At 35.4% G+C, this 20,538-nt stretch overlaps 1 protein-coding gene across 1 annotated transcript in view; it reads right to left on the bottom strand.

Annotated features, from left to right (window-relative positions):
- The window catches only part of PLCZ1 (phospholipase C zeta 1), a 47,296-nt gene that overhangs the window by 25,072 nt on the left and 1,686 nt on the right, over positions 1–20,538 (bottom strand). The window contains exons 2-4 of the mRNA XM_045781377.1: positions 10,595–10,826; positions 6,633–6,834; positions 2,182–2,326 (exon numbers count right to left, since the gene is read on the bottom strand). Coding sequence (XP_045637333.1) covers positions 2,182–2,326; positions 6,633–6,834; positions 10,595–10,826 — 579 coding nt within the window. The remainder of the gene's footprint in view (positions 1–2,181; positions 2,327–6,632; positions 6,835–10,594; positions 10,827–20,538) is intronic.

The following is a 20,538-nucleotide window of genomic DNA, read 5'->3' on the forward strand; positions in this document are numbered from 1 at the left end:
AGAATATACACAGATATTATTCCACTTATATAAAGTATAAAAACAGGAAAAGTTAATGTGTGGTATTAGAGGTCAATACAGTTGCCAACTCTTGTTTGTGGATTAATGACTAGGAAAGGCATGAGAAAGGGCTCTGGCTGTTGGTTATGTTGTGTTCAATTTGTAGAAAGGTATCAACTTGCATGATGTTGATTTATATACTTGTACATTAATATAATACAGATTATATTTCAATAAAAGCTTATACAAAATGAAAGGTGGAAGTTAAAAATAAATAAATAATGAAATAATACGATCGTTCTAAAAAAAAAGGAAAGAAAATTCAACCTTTGATCTAACAAACTTGCTACAAAACTGAGTAACCCTGTTCAGCTGCGAAGTCCCATTGAATCTTTGTTGTTCAAAATTTTTTTTCATTCCGTCTCTTTCTCTGAGTCTTAGAAGCTGTAAGGATTTCCATCCTTTCAAGGCTTTTGAATTTTAAGATTGCCTCTATTCCCTCAATCACTCACCCTGAATGATGTGAGAGGGTTTGCTATGCAAATATTTGGGAAGAGCGTTTCAATAAAAGGAAGAGGGAGTTCAAGGGCTTCAAGATGTGTCTGAAAAAGAGTAAGGAGGCCAGAATGACCACGTGAACAATGGAGAGACAAGTAGAAGTTGGAGGAACAGAAAAACAGGTTAAACATGGATTTCAGTTTGTATTTTGAGTGGGATTGAAGGTTTTGAGAAGGGGAATGATATGATTTGACTCACCAAAAAGTCACTCTGGCTGAAACATTGAGATGAAACTTGAGGGGAAGAGGGAGAGAAGGGGTGAATAGCAATAATCCAAGTGAGAGGTGACGGTAGTTGCCCAGACGGTGACAGTGAGAATGGGGAGAAGGGGTTAAATTCAGTGTATATTTTGAAAGTAGACCCAAGAGGATATACTGAAGAACTTACGGAAGGGTTGGAGAGAAATGAGGAGAGGAGGGTTAAAGTTGACAATGATGATTTAGGCTTGAACACGGGAGTCACCAGTAACTGAGATGGGGAAGACCATGGGAAGAGTGAGCCTGGGATGAAGAGGAATATCTGGAGCTCAGTTCTAAACATGTTAAGTTAAATATGCCAGTTACATATGCAAGACGAGATGTCCAATACATACTTGTCTATGTTGGTGTAGAGTTCAAGGGCGAGATACAAATCTAGAAATCATCAGAAATTAGATGTTTAAGAGAATCAATGCCATATATCAATGTTTTATACTAAAATAGTAATTTTTCATATTTTATATGCATATTTTGTTGATTTTTAGTATTTTATACTCTCACATAATAGAGCAGTCGATTTAAATTTGTGATTTTTAAGTTATGTTTATATTTATAGATAATGTATTGACCTACTTAGGAGAACTTCAGGTTTATCAAATTTGTAAGTTTAATTTATCAGATATACATTGCTTAAGTATTCAGTAAGATTTTGTTAAATCTCTTCAATGGCACTGCAATTGAAGTACTTAAGAAAGAAATCAAATATACTAACTTTACAAAAACACTTTAAAATGTCTGAAGGCGCTTAATTAGCCAAGTCTGTAAATAGAACCAAGTATTATTCTAAACTGAGTGTTAAAACCCACTCAATTTATAGACTAGGATTTGTGGGCTGAATTTAGAAGCTCTCAAAAGAACTAGGTCTTTGAATCTGTAACTTTAATAAATCCAACAATATTTTTTTAAAATCCAAAGTAAACTTCTAAACATCCTTTGCCTTATGAAATGCTGCCATCATAGTCATTATAACTGTCAACCATGTATATAATACATTTTTGACATAGTTTGTGTTTTGAAAGCAAAGTACTTGAATATTGGTAAAATATTTACTACTCTATAGACCAGTATTTCTCAAACTCTTTTTTGACTGTAACTCACAGTATGAAATATATTTCTATGGTAACACAATACACACACACACACAATATATATATGTTACATAATTAAACAAAAAGTTCCCTGAAACATTCATCTTATTACTTGAGATTAACTTTGATAAATCTACCTTTAACTACACACTGCATAGATCATAACACACAATTTGAAGTATCACTGATCTAAACTAAGGCCGAGCATTATAGGATTTTGAAGCAAGTAAATTATATTGTGCTTCGATAACTGTAATTTAACAAAGATACGCGCGTACTATGAATGCATATTTCTGTATTGCTTGGATAACAGTTTTAAACAGAAGCTTGCTGGTGAGCGTATAACCATGGTAGACAACGGGTTCATTTCGTGATCCATCCCAGCAGTCAATTTCCAGGCAACGGCATCCTTTCACAAGGGCACTAACAAAATTTAAACAAAATAAATTGTCATTTCTGGATCATTAAAAATGTATGCCATAGTGTCAAAATATCCCAAAGACTATTTGTGATTTTGCAATAAACATATAACCGAGCCCGTAAAAAAGACAAATTGTTGTGTTGAACTGACACATTTTTCTTCTTATTTTCTGTGAGCACAGCCCAACATGGAAGTAATATGGGCCATCCACAGTTCCAGCACCAACAAGATGGTGCGATGGGTAGTGCAGTGGACTCTGAACCCTGCAATTTCTCCCTATTCCTTACACTCTCATTTCTACAAGGGCAGGAACTAAAATTCAGTCTCATAAAAAATGTTTGTTCGATACAGTTCACTATCAATAAACGTTTATTGTGTTTTTATTAGAAAAAAAAGGGCATTCTAGGGATGTAAGAAAACAAGTGGCAGGCAGACAGAAGTGATCTCCTAAAATACAATCTTGGAGGAGAAATTGAATGAAAAGAGGGCTGACTTGAGATATCAGGATCTTAGAATTGATAGCCATGTATCAGGGAGTAGATTGAAGAAGCCCCTGCTATACTCAAAGATCTTTTTCCCAGAGAAAACCAAGTTAACACTTGTTTTGCAAGAAGGATATTGAGTTATCCCACTGTCTCTAGGCCAGTGGTTTCCAGTCAGGACAATTTTGCCTCCTAGGAGACATTTGGCAATGTCTGGAGACACTTTGGGTTGCCACAACTGGGAATGGAAAGGAAATTTGCAACTGGCATCTAGTGCGGAGAAGCCAGGGTTACTGCTTAACATTCTACCATGCACAGAACCAGCCCCCCACAGCAAAGAATGATCTGACCTCACAATGTGAAGATTTGAAAAACCCTGCCCTAAGCCATAACAGAAAAAGGGAGTGTGGTCCCAGCACCAAGAACTTGATAGAAAATCAGCGGTTCTTCCTAACGGAAACACAGAGTATCAAAGAGACCATGTGAGAAAATAGACCTTTTAGATCTAATACTTGTTGGGGGATCAAATTTAGCCAACTTTCTAAAGATATGACTCAAGCAATATTAACAGACGAGTGTTAATTGAGCAAAGATAAAGCAATTATGACCCCAAAATCCAGGTGCCGAATTCAGAAAATAAAGAGACCTTATGCTCCTTTGGGAATAATACAGATGAAAGACAGAGGGAAACCGAGAGGTAGAGCATTAGAGGGGAAGGAAATCTCGTCTATCTTGGAGGCTTCACCAAAACAATGCAAAATATAAAATCAAATAATTAACTTTTTTTTTTAGTTTTTTTGAGGTTTGTTTTTTAAGACCATTTTTGTTTTACTTTTTAAGATCACACAGCTTTATTCAGGTATATAGGGATGCACTATAATGTAAAATTTCAGAGTTTTGTTGGTCTGTTTGTCCTTGTGTTGGAGAAATGACCTAGTGTGCTCTTCTAAGAAAATTTTGTTTACTCATTGATATTTCCATGGGCGAATTACATGATGAACTAATTTACGTACAAGTCCTAAACTGGGCTATATTTGTAGAATTCAAAATGAATGTATTTCTCATCTTGTGGATTTATTTACATATTTAGATTTTAAATTGGAGAAGCAATATCTATTTGTAAACTTTATTCATTGCCAGTAAAAAATGTTTGCATTACTCTCCTCTTAGTTGATTGTCAAAGTAAATTTCTTGCCTTTTTTTTTTTTTTTTTTTTATCACTACAGAGTATCAGTCCTCTGGGCCGTTACCAGAGAAAAATCTTGAACGCTCTGCTGGGAAAACAAAAAAAAACTACCAAAAACTAAATTGTGAAAGAAAACTTTCCATGAAGGACAACCTACACAATACTGGTTCTTGCTACTTCTCTAGATAGCTTTAATTTTTTCCTTAGATCAAGCCAACCTTTACCAAACTGCTTATTTCCACTACAAGGTTTGGTCCCCAGCAAAAATGATTTGAGTGGATTTCACTGTGTCAAACCAACTCCTTTTATTTGGAGGCACGTAAAAGAAAGTTGTGTCTCCACAACGGTGTTAGGGAAGCCACTTTCTACTATTTCACACTGAGTCCCCATTTGGAAGTGACTAATAGAAATTTCTCTGTCACTCAGTAAAAAAAAAAAAAAAAAATCCATTTAAATAAGTTTAAGAGGCTTTTCATGGATTAAAATATTTAATGCTTTAAGGCAGTTAATATTAGTCTTCCTTTTAGAGATGAGGAAGTTGAGACTCAAAGAGGTTGTAGCTGTCACATAATTAACAAAGGAGGGAAAGAGAGGAAAGATCAGCACCAGAAACTTCGCGTTAATTGAACAACATTACATTATACCACCTCTCGTGCATAGAGAAATTTTGAAAAACTTGCATTCTAAGAATGTATCTTCCACAAGTGGGTGGAAGAAATACAATTAAATTTAAATGCAATTACATTAAATGTAAATTTAAATGTTTAGTTGGGTGGAACATTTTCTTCATTCAAAAGTAAATTTTCTGCATTTCTAAATCAACCTGACTAAAATGCATATTTTCTCTTTTTAAAAAAAATTAAAGTAAAATAAAAATTATAAAAAAATAAATAATGTTCTTTCTATAAAAAAATTAAAGTAATTAAGTATGAGTAGAAATTTCTGTAATGAAAGTATAGCTGTGAGTTGGGTTATCCTTATGGAATTCTAAATGGATATATTTCTGAGCTCATGAATTCATGTGTTTACATAAGATTTTAAATTGGCAAAGCCATGTTTATTTGTAAGTTTGATATTATCATGGAATTATGAGATATCTTTTCCACCCATGATTTCCTTATTAATGACAACCAATCACGTAGCTTTTAATACCAGTATATTGATGACTTCCAATTCTATTTTTCTAGTCTAGATATTTAAGTCCCAGACACATATACTTAACATCTGAACTAGCCCTTTGACAATGAATTGGTATCTCAACTAAATGTGGGAACTATTACACTCTTGCTTTTGCCTCACACCCTAGAATGCCCTCATCAGGCTTCACTATCTCTGTCGATAGTATCCTCCTATGCTAAGTTATCAGGCCAAAAATCTTGACAGTATTCTCTTTCCCTTATACCTCCCTTCAAATCACTTGGTAAGTCTTCTTGGCTCTGCCTTCTTAAAATAGTTCAAATTCAACCACTGATCTCAACAGCTGCCTCATGAATTCATTATCTACATAACCATCATCAGCTGCACTGCTACGATATCTTCTCCAGTCATCTACCGCCACCCCTACACCGTCAGTCTTTCCTGCACAGTAGAAAGTAAATCAAATTATGACATTATTTTAAGGAAAACCTCTTCAATGACTTCCCAATACAACTGGAATAAAATCTAGTCTCCTTTCCATGGCCTCTAAGACCCTCATAAACTGACCCTGTCTACTTCCTCAAACTCATCTCCTTCATTCTCCATTCATTTGTTTCCAGCTATACTTGCTTTCTCTCATTTGAATATGCCTAAGCATTTATTATTTCTTCTACTTAGTATGCCCTTCTTACCAAACGTTTCTGAGACTTCCTCTTTATCATCACTCAGACCAAACTATGTCTCCTCTTGAGAAGTCTTTCTTGACCCTTTAACTAAAGTAATACCCTTCACCCCAACGTTACTTTCTCACATGTTACCCTAGTTTACCTTCTCTATGTGACTCATCTGTCCTTGAAAATATCAATCTGTTTACTTGCTTATGATGTCTATTCTCATGAACACATGAGCTCCGAAAATCTTGTTCACCAATGTATTCTCAGCTGACTGCCTAAGCTGAAGCCTGGTATTGACAGCGTGGTACCTTGTAGAGTGCAAAATTAGAGGTGTAGTATGGATTGCTTAATCTATGTAAATCATTTGACATATAAATATCTCTATTCATCGATCTAATCTATAAATGACAAAGTATATAATTTATCTATTTATGTGTTGCCTTTATTTGTAGCATGGTGTCTTGATGTCTGGGAAATAATTTTAACTATATTTTTAAAAAATCTAAGATGTTTTGGTGAAATAAGATAAGAACGTTCTTGTTCATATAGTTTCCTATGAGAGGTATCCAAATTATTCAGGGAACCTCAGAGGGGCAATAATCAGGGAAAGGAGGTCAACAGACAGAATTTGAAGGAAAGTGTATGATACTAAAATATGGAATAATTATATAGCCATCTAAAGGTTGCCTCTCCAAGATATGCACAAATCAAAATTTCTCTTTCCTATGTTTTTGCCCAACATGCATAGCCTTCTCCTACTGTGAATTACCACTTATTGGAACTTCCAAGTGTTGTAAAATGTAACAGATATAAAAATCAAAATAAATACCTTACATATCCCCAAAGGTCACTTGGTCCCAGTAACTGGTCAGATACCAAGTATGTATTATGTGAACTTGAAATAAAATAATCATTTAATGGTTGAGTCATATCTTGATAAACTTTTCCACAATCAGTTTTAAATACTAGACATTCAGGTGAACCCATGTATCTTGTAAAACCTTCAAATGACATCTGGTGTGCTCTCTTAACTATAAAAAATAAATTAAAAGGATGCAGAAATATCATTAACTGTATAAAAATTACATCTCATTTTAAAACTTATTCTGTGGTAGAGCATGTGTCTAAAATATTCATTTGAAATTAATATTGATACCATTTCTAATTTTTCTGTGGAAACAAATTTTTTCTAATGAGTACCCCTAGTCCCTCTACATCAACATTCAAGTAGAGAGTATATTATTTAACTCATCTCTGATTTTTTAATGTTTAAAAAATATATATAAAAAATACGAATATCATAAGTCAATGAATTTCCATAGCTTAACATCTAGATAAGGAGCACCCACCTCAAAGAACAAAATATGGCAGCACCCCAGAAGCCTGCCTTCTGCTAACTTTACACTTCCTCCCTGCTAACGCAAGTGTATTCAATGGTCTGGCTTCTAATCATCTAGATTAGTTTTCTCTGTTTTTTGTGATTTATAGGAATGAATTCACACAGTACGTATTTTTTGTGGCTGATTTTTTTGCTCAACATTGTTTCTATGATTTATTCTTATAGTTCCGTATAGTTAGGCACTTTTTATTCCCATTGTCGTATAGTATCCCATTGTGTGAGTACACCACAATTATTTATCAGTTCTGTTCTTGAGGAACAGTTAGATAATTTCCAGTTGGAGGCTATTACAAAGAATGCTGCTATAAACAACCAGTACATGTCTTTTGGTGCAAATATGTACACATTTCTGTTGGGGACATGCATATGAGTGGAATTGCTGGATCATTTGCATGTTAGCATCTTTATCAAACTATCTCTGAACTTTTATACTATTGGCATAATATTACCAAAAGTATCTATATAAGCACAACACTGACTCTGGAATCAGACAGTTTTTGTTAAATCTATTTACTCGTTATACATCAAGCACGTTAGTTAACTTCTCCCTATCTTTGGAATGATGGTAATCGTAGCTTCTATCCCTATATATTAGTTACATAAATTAGCTCTATAGATGCTAGTTGTTATTATTATTTTGTTGTTCATAATTCAGTTTGTCTCAAAATAACAGCTGGTGTGAATATTCACTTTAAACTAGAGAGTGATCCTTGGCAAAGAATAAATGGGGGAAAAAACAAATTAAGGCTCAAAATATGATACAGTATTAAGCGGCAATTAAAAATAATGTACCAGAAAAAATATATAGTGACAAAAGTAAATGTTTATTACTTCATAAAAGTTAAAAAGCCAGCATTCAAACTGCTATTACAATTTTGGCTTAAAAAAAATGAAAGCTAGAAGAGAATATATAAAATGTTTATAGGCATGCAAACTCTCTGTTTGAAAGACATGCAAATTTAGGAGTATGGGAGCATATGGGCAAATGTATCATATATCATAATAGTAAAGATTTGCATGAATTTATTCTTTTTTCTGGAGCAGTGATTGCTTTATAGTCCTTTTGAACTACTGAATAATTAAGTTAATATCTTTGATAATGGAATAGAAAACAAACAAACTCATTTTGTGCCCTTAAAAGCTACCAGATTGAGATGAGCGTTAATTTCATGGATATTTAAAAACCTCATTTGGTCCACATCGTGTACCAAAGTGGGATGAGATTGAGGCGCCAGCAGCATTTGGGACCATCCGATTATAATTCTAACTGGCCTTAATAAGTGATCAGAAGCATGTAAATAAAACACGAGGTCTTGGCTGTGTGTGAAAGTATCTGAGGCTGAGGGAGGCTCAAACGATGAAATGGATGAACAGTGTAGTATTATAGTTAAAATGCAAACACAATTCTGAGATGTCACTTTCACCATCCCATTATCCTTTTGTGTTTTTTGATTTACTACCTGCAAGTAACAGTGCCAAAGTAATTTTTTTTTTTTTGAATACTCACTACTACATCAGTGCTACTCAAAGAGTTTATCTGTGGACTGGTCGTTTCCAGTCAGCAATGACATAAAGAGCTTGAGCCAAAACATAAATCAATCCACTACTTCCCTAGAGAAAGTTTTTGCTATTAAAAAGAGAAGACGTAGTCAGCTAGTCATCAAGCATGCTTAGTGATGTAGTTTTACATCCTGGTGCAAGCTCTTGATCTTGTTGCAAACCTGCAAAAATTTTAATAGTGATCACACTAAACTCTCACCAGTACTGCATTCAGTCTTAACCGCTACAACTCTTTTCACGACAGTGAGTCATGGAGCCCAAATCCTACTTATCACCTAGAAGACAGACATGATTTGATCCTTGCTTATCTCCCAAATTCATCTTGCCCTCATTCTCCAAGTTCTAGCCATACTGTCCTTCTCTTGTTCCTTGAATTCTCCAGCTCAGGTCCAATACTTTTCTTCCCTTGGCCTCAGAAATTTCTCTCATTTTGTCACATGACTAGTTCTTTCTCACCATTTTGGTCTCAGCTTGAAGGTCACATCCTCAGAGTGGACCACCCTAAACACCCAACCAGAGCTAGTCTTCCCAGGTTGTTTACTCTCTATCGCTCACAGAACAGAGTGTTCTGTGGAATCATCCTTTCATACATTTATTTATTGTCAATCTCCCTCACACCCCCATCATTAACATAAGATCTAGTTTGCCTTATTCTTCACTGCATCTCCAGTCCCCAGAAGTAGACTCGGTTGCCACAAATAAATATTTGAATAAATTATGAATATATGACTCAACGAAGAAATGTTTGATTTTGTTAGAATCCATATTGTATAATAAACATTGGTACATAAATCAACTTTCAAAGGCAGAACTTGAACTTTCATACTTCCCTGTTAAATAAATATTTTGAGCTATTTTATTAATTCATGTATGGTTAAACACTGCTTTAATGGTACTTTTTCATAACTATGTGAATATTTTATTATATTATGTCTTTATTATTTCATTTTAAGATAAGCATAAGTGGAAAAACTGTGAAATGTTTTGCCCATTAAAAAGGACAAGGATCAAAAATTATATGACACATTATTAGCTTAAATGGTCATTTAATTTAAACCAGAGGACTAGGGGTGCTGGGGTGGCTCAGTAGGTTAAACATCTACCTTCGGCTCAGGTCATGATCTCGGGGTCCTGGATCAAGCCCCCTGTCAGGGTCCCTGCTCAGGAGGGAGTCTGCTTCTCCATCTCCCTCTGCCCTGCCCCTCCACTGGTGCTCTCTCTCTCTCTCTCTCTCTCAAATAAATAAAATATTTTAAAAAATAAAATAAGCCAGATGACTATATTCAAAAATGAAGGAAAAGCAAAAAATCTTTAATGTTTATGAAATGTTATAAACAATTATGTGTATAAATAATGAAGGAAGTAGTGATTTTGTAATATTTTATTTTTTCCTAGAATAGTTTTCACTTAGCTATTTAATACTTCTATATATTTTCAATAGTGTAATGTATAAATGTAGAAGACTGACTATTACTTGGTTTTTAACTTGTTAATGAAAATGAAGACTCTTTCATCACAGTACATGTAACAGAATCTCATCTTGCTTTCCATGCCTAAGCTCATCTCTGAACACTTTAGAGAAATACCAAAGCAGTTAAAAAAAAAAAAAAAAAGGAAGCTGGACAATTAAGTAGGAAAGAATGTAATTGTTCTCACAGTGCAGTTTTCTAAAAAGGATATACACAGTCTATGAAATATAGAAATAAAACTGCCAGTATTTTACATTATCCAGAAGAAATCTGACCCATCCAAAAGTTTGAATTTGATAACTGTAACTCATAAAAACCACTTTGCATTTAGATAGTTGAGAGAACTTTGAAAGGTAAGCATACCTTCTTCAATAGGCTCATATTTTTGAATGATCTCAAAAGCAATATTTGTGGTCATGTCAAGTGCATACTGTTCTTGTATCAAAAATTGAAGCAGATTTTTTTCAAAAAGAAATTTCTGGTTTCCAGAATACGTGTTGAAAATCTCAATAATTTCTTCTCTGTGCGCGATAATTCGATAAATTGATCTAAATTCTTCTATGGTGATTCTTCCTTGCTTCAGCCTGTCATTATCCTACTAAAAAAAAAAATGACTGGTGGGCTCACATTGTGAATATAAAAAATACACAAAATAAATAGGTTAGCGTATTTGTGTAATATATATAACAACTAAAACTGTAAGAAGATGAATCTTACATTGGATTCTTATCGCAAATAAAATATATAAAACTGCATGAATGATGCCAAAGTTAGAAAAAGATATATGGAAAATCACCACTTAAAACCCAGTGGCTGTAGTGGGAATGGAAAAAGCGTGGGAGATGATGAAGGTTCTAGATTGTCTTTCAATTAAATGTTTCTTTTTCCTCTTCCACTCTCCTTCGGTACCTTCTTAAAACCACGCGAGACAGTTTCTAATCCCATACTGCTGATATGCGTAAACATCAGAGGAAATCAGAGACACTCAAGGGCACTGTAACTTCAGAAGCTGCAGGAGTGGTAATAGCACTACAGTACTGCAGTAGCTACCTAGCATCTTGAGGAAGTGGAATGTACGTAATCATTGAAGGATTGGGGGCAGCGACAAACAAGGTGGGTTCTGACAAGAAAGAGTGGATTCACTTGGCTCTTCTGGAAAATTCGTGTTTGACCTTTACAAGATAGAAACAAGAAAGTGGGCTGTGTCCAGTTATTAAAAGCATCAGAAACTGTGAAGTTCTGAGTAGGGAAATGACTAGCAGAAGTAAAAGTGTAGAATGACCAGGTGTGCATGACCAATTGGAAGCAATAGAGAACTTCAGGATGGAACAGAGAAGAGCAACCCACGGGGGGAGGCAGTGAGTACAAGCTAAAGAACTAGTATCAGTGAAATTATGAACAGAGAAGTCGGAGGACTCAATGTAATAAAATGTTACATGCATTCGGGAGAGAAGTCAGGAGTGTCTGGAGTTGGGGAAGAGTTAAAAAGAAACAAACTAGTAGGATCACTTACAAATAAAAAACTTTGGAGCGTAGGAAGTGCACCTTACAAGGACCTTTAATTTCAAATGAGGCTATTCATTTATATTTTAACTTTCTCATGACACTGTAAACGGCTTGAATATAAGAAACATGTGCTGAAGGACCATTGTATGGTGGTAAAATCTGACAATTTGTAAACAGATGGAGCTCACATTATATTCCTAGCTCCAAAGTATGTGGGACTTTGGACATATATATTAAACTCTCTGAGCTTCATATTCTTCATCTGAAAAATGGGGATTTTTCATTACCTATGTCATCAAGTTGCTGTGAGGACTGCAAATATACAATAATGATTGTTCTAGATCTCAATGTATGGCTATGTCTTATCAAGTTTTGCTTCCCTCACATCATTCAAACTACTGTCTTATCTTTTGCACTTTTGCCAATAAAATGAACCCTTATGGTAGAAAAGCAAAAGTTTAGTGGTAGACCAGACAGTTTGCTATGAGGGATCCAAGAAGCAGTCTGAGCTGGGAATCAAATATAAAGAGCATCAGTTTAGTTCACAAAGGAATATTAATCAATGTGTATGGAGCAACATGAGGAAGCAGGGGCTGGGATGAAACCCCAAGTAGGAATGAGATGAAGACAAGCTTGGGAGAAAAGCTGGGATCTGTTCTTGTCAAATTGGGCCCAGAGCTCATTCAACGATAATAGCACCTTAAAATTATATAATCTTAATTTATATTATCAATTATCTTAGTAGACTAACAAGATTCAACTTACTATTTTTAAATTCTGGATTAAAGTCAATATCATATAATTAAATTTATTTTATTTTAGTGCCATCCCACTCATAATTTGTTATAAGATCTTTAACAAGCCCATAAAAATCAAGTGTGCCTATAGTTCCTGCAAATTTGGTTATATAAAATTGTGTAAATTAAAAATTACAGTCCTACTAAGTAACAGTATAAAATACATTATCCACTAAGGGATGAAAGTTTTGTTACTCTCAAGCAATGTTTAAACTTGGCCATCTGACTTGTTCTGTTTTGTTTTTCCCAAAAGGTCAAAGCTGTCATCTGCTACTAGAAAGAGTTAGAGGTGTAAAGTTCACACAGAATATTCCACAAATCCAAATAACTGTTATTTAATCCAACTCAAAGGAGTTAACAGTCAAACATTAATTAGATTACCAAAAAATAAAAACCACACAGACTAGGTGAGAATTGTATTACTGAAGATGGGAAGTTTTCATTTCAACAGAAAGAAGAAAAAGGAAAGCAACAGAAGTCAGTAATGATGGAGCTTGGGTAACAAAATCAGCAACAGGGGAAGCAGGAAAAAGGAAAGTGGTGAGCAAGAAGCATTCAAATCTGAGGATTGACACACATAACAGCAGCAAAACTGATAGAGTACCAATGTGTTCATTTAATATCACCCCTGTTAGAGGAAACTGGAGCTCCGAAGTCTTACATCAATTGTCCCCAGTCCCACAGACATGGTAGAACAGGAGTTGAACTAACTCCAAAACCACACAGAGGAGCAGCAGGAAGAAAGACATGGCAATACACCATCATGCATATTGACAGTATAGAAGTAGAAATAAATTGTGTAAAATACAAATATGATCCCTTCAACCACCTGTTAAATTGTTCAGTATTCCTTTTTTGTCTTCAAGACAAAACCCAGACTGTATTGTGTGGCATCCAAGGTCCTTCAAGATGTCACTGATGGTGTCTGCTCTAATCCTTGTCTTTCTCGCACCTCACACTTTTGGTGTTCGGAATTAGTTACAGTATAATGTCAAACTATCTTGCTATTGTATAGGCTGTTTCTTCTGTCTGGGATACTGTTCTTTCATTTCCTAACCTACTAATTTTTACTAATTCTTGAAAAAGTATCTTCCTCTAGAAATCTTCCCAAATGTTCCTGTCTGTCTCCCCCAGGCCACATCAGATACCCCACCTCTGGGTTTTTATAAGACTCTGAATCTTCTTCTATCATAGGGTTTATTACACTGAAACGAAAGCCTTTTTTTCTAAATCCCTTCTAGAATTGCTTTGGACAGGAAGTTTGCCATTTGTTTTTCATACTCTTAGTACCTAAAAGAATAAAAGAATGCCTGACTAAAGGTATTAAGAACATGATCTACCGCCTAAACATTTTTTATGATTCTGGTGAAATATGTGCATTTAATTGGATAAAGAATTAACATATCCCTAAACCTAGGGAAAATTGGAAAAGATATTTTTAAATACCTATTACCAAAAATATGCAAAATTACAGGACCCCTTCAGGGAATACTACAGCTTTTAGAAATGTTACATATTAATCATTTATAAATACAGCATAAAATAAGAGTAATGAAGCCCTTTTTCTCGTTTAAAAAAAAAATTCATTAAGTGGTTAGTATCTACAAGGCATTACAAAAAGAACTTTACCAAACAACCCATTCAATGTTTACGTATAATTTAAAAATATATGTCATACCTTAAGACCATAAACACCATGAAGGTAGATATTTTATTCTTTTTATTCCCAACATCTAGTACTGGACCTACCCTAGCATAGGATATTAGTTACTGTGTGTTTGAATGAATGGTTGAAAACATGAAGATAAAAGAACATAGTAAAATGACTCTATTGACATTCTGATAGTATGCTTTCAGAAAACAGAATTAAAGCTTTTTGTGTTACCATTTTCCCTTGCTCAGTTTGCTAGTAAAAAGATGAGGTGTCACTTAAAATAAATGACCTCACGAGAAAGTTGATCTATCAAAACACAGAATTCACTTTTAAATTAAGATGACAAATTAAAATTTGTCTCCAAAATTACACTAAAAACAGAGTATTCAGAATATCTCACAGGAAATGATATGACTTGCCACCTTTTTTCCCAAACTCTGACATACTAATTTAAGCTGCTTAGCAACTCTGTCTTCTGTCTTCTCATTCTTCCTAACTAATCTATGAATCAGAAATGAAATTGGGTAGTAAGGAGGTGAAGGCAACATCTTATCAGTGCCCTCTGGGAGTTCACCCTCTAGAAAGGAAAGCTGACATGAAGGTGTTACAATGGAAACTTTATACACAACAGAAAAAGAAAATTGGGCAATTTTAAAGAAGGTCTTTATAGAAGAGGTGATCCTAGAGCTGAACTTTCAATGAGAAGAAAGATGGTTGCCTGAAAGTAAGAGGAAAAGGGTTATTCTAATAGTTGGAATCAGAGCAAATAAACACATGACAGTACAAAACAGGAGTGTGATTAGAGAGCATGCTAGTGAAGCTACAGTGGGAGGTGAGGGTGAAGTCAAAAATTGCATCCTAGAGGTCCTTGGATGCCACGCTGAGGCTCTCAGACTTCATTCTCAACCAGTGACTGAGTGATGAGTTTTAATGAGGTAAATCATACAGATTTTGTTTTAGAAAGATCATTCTGGCAGCTATATACAAGATAGGATTAAAAGCAAGGAAACAGTTTATAGGGCTATTCAAATTTTAATGGACATATAAGTCACAAGGGACTTGTTAAAATGCAGAGTCAGCTTCAATATGTCTGATTCTGCATTTCTAACAAGCTCCCAGGGGATGCCAGAAATGCTAGTCTGAGGAGCACGCTTTGCGTAGCAAGCAGTTGGAGACCAACTGACTTTGTGTAGGAATCACACAGGCCTTAAAAGATTTGGAAATCTGATGTAGAGGTAAGGTAAGAGAAGGAGTTTGGGAATCTCTCAGATTTCTGGCTTAGATAACCGAGAGAATGGGGCTGCCATCATCAAGAAGAGAGAGACAGTTTTGAAGGGAAGGATGGTTTATTTTAAACATAATAAACATGAACTATCTTCATCCAAACCAAGACAGCCGGAAGACAATTGGTTGGGTTGGAAGTGAGCATTGGTATTTTACAGGAGAAAACACAAGGATTTTGCAGGCAGACAGACTCAGACATGGGTTTTCAGAGCAATATGATATAAACAAATTATACCAACTTTCTTACCCTCAATATCTCTATTTGTAAAGAGAGGCTAATAACAACTTCCTTGGATGTATGTTAAAATAACATATGCAAAAACCTAAGACAGGGCCTAGGATATGGCAGGTGATGAACAAATAGTAGCAGGTACATGGCTTTGTTGCTCAGGATAGAAAACTTGTGCTTTGCTCCCATTAAAGTGGTAATGAAAGACATTGAAAGTCAATGGGGTGGTGACCCAGGAAGCTCCAGAACTCACCTCCTCCCTGGACATACCAAATCTCCAAGTACCTATGGGACAATTCCCTCTGAAAGAAATCCAAAAACCAGTTGAGTGAACTAACTGGCCTACCTATTGGGCAAATGAGAAAAAATTCTGTATCAAAATAGGCAGGAGAGGCTGAGACACAAACAGTCCACAAACCTCACCCCCCAACATGGTGACATATAATTGGAAGAGAACTCACAACTCTCTGCTTCTCCCTGAAGAGTGAAGAGTTTGGACCCAACTTCCAGTGCCCCAACTTTCAAGACTGACACCTAAGAGATAGGCTCCCAAAACACCTAGCTCTGAAAGCCAATTGGGGTTTGTGTCCACAAGATCCACAAAACTATAGTAAAGAGTTCTTAACAATTCAGAAGGACTCATGGTGGCTCTCCCCCCAGGGCTCAGCACAGAGGCAGCAGATTAATACGTAGTTTTTCCCTAAGAGAGGCCTATCTGATTATCTTAAAAGCTACAGTCTGAGAGTCATGCTTCTGATCCAACACAGGTGTAGGGGCAGACTGCAATCTTCCCCAAAGACCAGGGAGGCCAACAGGTACCATCTTCATGTTTTCCCTCTGTCTCCCTCCAGATCACCAGTATCTCCCTGAAACAACTTGTGTACACATCTGTCACCCCAGCTTCTGCAGCTGCCGCTCAAGGGATAAAAATCCCTTGACAGCCTGGATCTGGTGGCCAGTAGGGTTTGTGCTCACAGGTTCAGCACATATTGTGGCAAACAAAGAGAAAATCCTTGGCTAATTGTCCCCCTGGAGCTTGGTGCAGAGGGAGCGGATAGAGACACTCATTTCCAGTCTTTCCCGGAAAAAGGTTTATTTGTATAATTTACAAGCTGCCACCTGGGGGATTGAGCTTCTAATCAGCCCATAACTAGGTGCTGACTGGGATCCTCCCTTTTGGAACACTGATAGGTCTTGGCACTCCCTCAATGACTGGGAGCCACTAAGAATAAAGTAGGCTGCTTGGACAAAGTTTGAGAGACAAACAAAAGCTAAGGCTGAGCTGAACAGTAAGTTTCATCTTCTAAATGAGGCCACTCCTTCAAGACTGGTAAAGGTGGCTGTTCTATCTAATGCAGAGAAGCTAACACAGAGAGTAAAAGAAAATGAAGAAACAGAGGAATATTTTCCAAACAAAAGAACAAAATAAATAGAAAGATACTTAAATGAAACAGAGATAAGAGATTTACCTGATAAAGAATTCAAATAATGGTCATAAACAATATGAAGATTACTCAAAAAATTAAAAATAGAACTACCATATCATAAAACAATTCTACTGCCTGATATTTATTCAAAGAAAACAAAATCACTATTTTGAAAAGAAATCTGTACCTCCATGTTTATTACAGCATTATTTACAATAGCCAAGACATGGAAGCAACCTATGTGTCTATCAACGGATGAGTAAAGAAGATATGAATAAGATATTATTTTGCCATAGAAAAGGAGGAAATTCTATAATTTGTGACATCATGGATAAACCTTGAGGCCATTATGTCAAGTGAAATAAGTCAGAGAAAGACCAATACTATATGATTTCACTTATATGTGCAATCTAAAAAAACTGAACTCATAGGAACAGAGAACAGACTGATGACTGCCAGAGGCAAGGCTGGTGGGGGTGGAAGAAATGGGTAAAGATGGTCAAAAGGTACAACCTTCCAATTATAAGATAAACAAGTACTAGGGATGAAATGTACATGATGACTGTAGCTACCACTGATGTAGGATATATAATAATAAGTTCTGGGGCTGTAACACACAGTCTGGTAACTAAATTAGCAATACCGTATTGTATATTTGAAAGTTGCCACTGGAGTTATCTCAAAAGTTCTAATCATAAGAAAGAGAAATTTGTAACTATGTGAGCTGACAGATATTTACCAAATTTATCGTGGTAATCATTTTTCAATATACACATATGTCAAATCATCATGTTGTACAGCTAAAACTAATATAATGTTGTATGTCAATTATATCTCAATAAAACTGGAGGAAAAAGAAAAGTCAATAAAATTGTTCAGAATAGTATATAAAGTAAAAAAAGAAAGAAAAGAAAATTAAGAACTCAACTTTAAGAGAAGAGCAAAAGAAAAAAGATGGCAGGACAGATGGAAAAGGAATGATCAGAAAATTTAAAAGAAAACTAGGAGACAGTGATGTCATAGAAGTCAGAATAGGGAGTAGTTTAAGAAATGAGGGATAGGGGCGCCTGGTGGCTCAGTCGTTAACCGTCTGCCTTTGGCTCAGGGCATGATCCCGGCGTTCTGGGATCGAGCCCCACATCAGGCTCTTCCACTGGGAACCTGCTTCTTCCTCTCCCACTCCCCCTGCTGTGTTCCCTCTCTCGCTGGCTGTCTCTCTCTCTGTCAAAATAAATAAATAAAATCTTAAAAAAAAAAAAAGAGGAATAAATACAATGCACAGAGAGCCTAACCATTGTATTTACCATTTTTAAAAATTGAGGTTTTAAAGGTAGGTTATTAGAAAGGCAAAATTAATTGCAATGAATCATTAAAGAAGTGGAGAAAGTAATGTAAAGGATTCTTTCAGCTTCTCTGCTAAAAGAGAGAATGTAACATTTAGAAAAGCATATGGAGCTACTTGTTTTTGAGATAAAAAATAAGCCTAGACAGTGGAGGACCAACTAAAGCAGGAAATCATAAACTTGAGGGGGAACCAAACAAAAATATAAGCGGCTGAGTTGACCCAAGGTGCAGATTTGTAGGGCAGAGGTAGCAGAGATACACGTTCCCTCCTTTCTCTCCCTTTTAACTCTCAAACCACCCTACACTGCTGCCAGATTTATCCTAAAATTTGCACTCTTTCCCTACTCAAAAATTTTCAGTGGCTACCCATTGCCTATGAAAGTAAATCCAAATTCCATAGCCTCCCACTCAGGACTTTTGTCATCTGGCCATGCCTCGCACGTGCAGCTGTTTCTCACCACTCCCTTGGTGCATCCTACATGCAAGTCATGCTTCATTACCTTTTACTCCCCAAGCACTTCTCACACTGTACTCTACACATCTGCTTGTTATTCTTCCAAGGCCAACAAGAATGCTACATCTACAATGGCGTCTTTTATAGAAGCCCAAGTTTGAGGCGCTGTCTCCTCAGATTCCCTGTATGTATCACCTATGAAATTTATTATAATCTACTTATAAAATAGTAATTTCTGCATTTCTTTTCCTTCTGATGAAAGAGTGCTTTATTAATTTTTTACAATCCGCAGTTTCTAACAGAGTGCCATGCACATGCTATAGATTTAGTAATGGCTGTTAACTGCCTACAGAACTTGAAAACTTAAGGTAAGCCCAATAATAATATGAATTCTTAAAATTAAGAAGGATGCTATTTCATACTCAACCAACAATCAAGAAGGTAATCTCAGGCTAGCATGTGTATCTAAATGACACATGATATTTCCTATAAAATATTTTGCATGCTACAAATTAAAGATAATGATTAAAGCAAAAAAGATTTTTTTAATCTAGGGAATTGCTCCTCAAGTCATGACTCAATAATTAATTTTGTAAAATGAAATTTAGAATATTTTTCCAAGGTCATAAAGGTACATCTTTTTTACTTAAATTTCATGGTAAATATTTACCTAATAAGGAAATAAATTCACATCAGAATTTATGCCAGCTTCTTAAGAAATCAATAAATATAACGCAATTTTCTATATTTTTGAACAATTATGATTGTTATAGCTTCAACTAAAATTTATTGAGTGCTTACTCTTTGCCAAGCCTGATACTGGACACATTCACATATAATATTTAATATTCAGCACAATTCCTGCAAGATAACTATATCAGTATCCCCATTCTGCAGATTATGACATTTGCTCAGAGACATTTCTGATTGGCCAAGTACTACACAGTTAAGATCTAATGGAGTAAAGAATCTCCATGCCCATTGAGCTTGCCAATAGCAATAGCCTTGAAACACTAGAAGATTTTGGACACCAAAATAAGATTCATTTTGATTCATTTTATTTACTCTGGCTACAAGGTGTACCCATGAAGTGCAGAAAGATAAACAACAAAAGTTGAAGCAAAACAGTCCGCTATTTAAGCAGCTTAATTTTTAGCTATCCAGAAAATTTACTTGGCCAATACACCTTTCCTAGCATCCTATTTAGTTAACATTTTAATGCATGCATGGTAATTTAGCCTAAGGCAGCAAAGTATTATTTATTAAAGGGCCTAGGGGAATTATTTTAATAGATAAAAATTGCTTATCCAGATCATCAACCTTGTTTATATGCAATTTATGCTTTAAACTATTTGAGGTCATTTGAAAGAAGCTTTTGAAGAATTCTAAGCAACCTCTGCCCCTCTAATTCTTATAATTTGCATTGTTTTCACAGCCACTCCAAAAAGGTTTTGCTAAATGGAATAGACCTTCATTCCTGCCATGTCCAAACAATCATCAGTTTCAATTAATGAGCCATTTCTTTACATGTTATAACTGCTGCGCATTCTACATAATACTATTAAATATGGCATGCATTTTACTCAAGTGCATTTCAGACACCTATCTTTAT

This window comes from Ursus americanus, chromosome 25, assembly GCF_024610735.1.
Source record: "Ursus americanus isolate L20-20 chromosome 25, mUrsAme1.1.p, whole genome shotgun sequence".
NCBI classification, from domain to species: Eukaryota; Metazoa; Chordata; class Mammalia; order Carnivora; family Ursidae; genus Ursus; species Ursus americanus.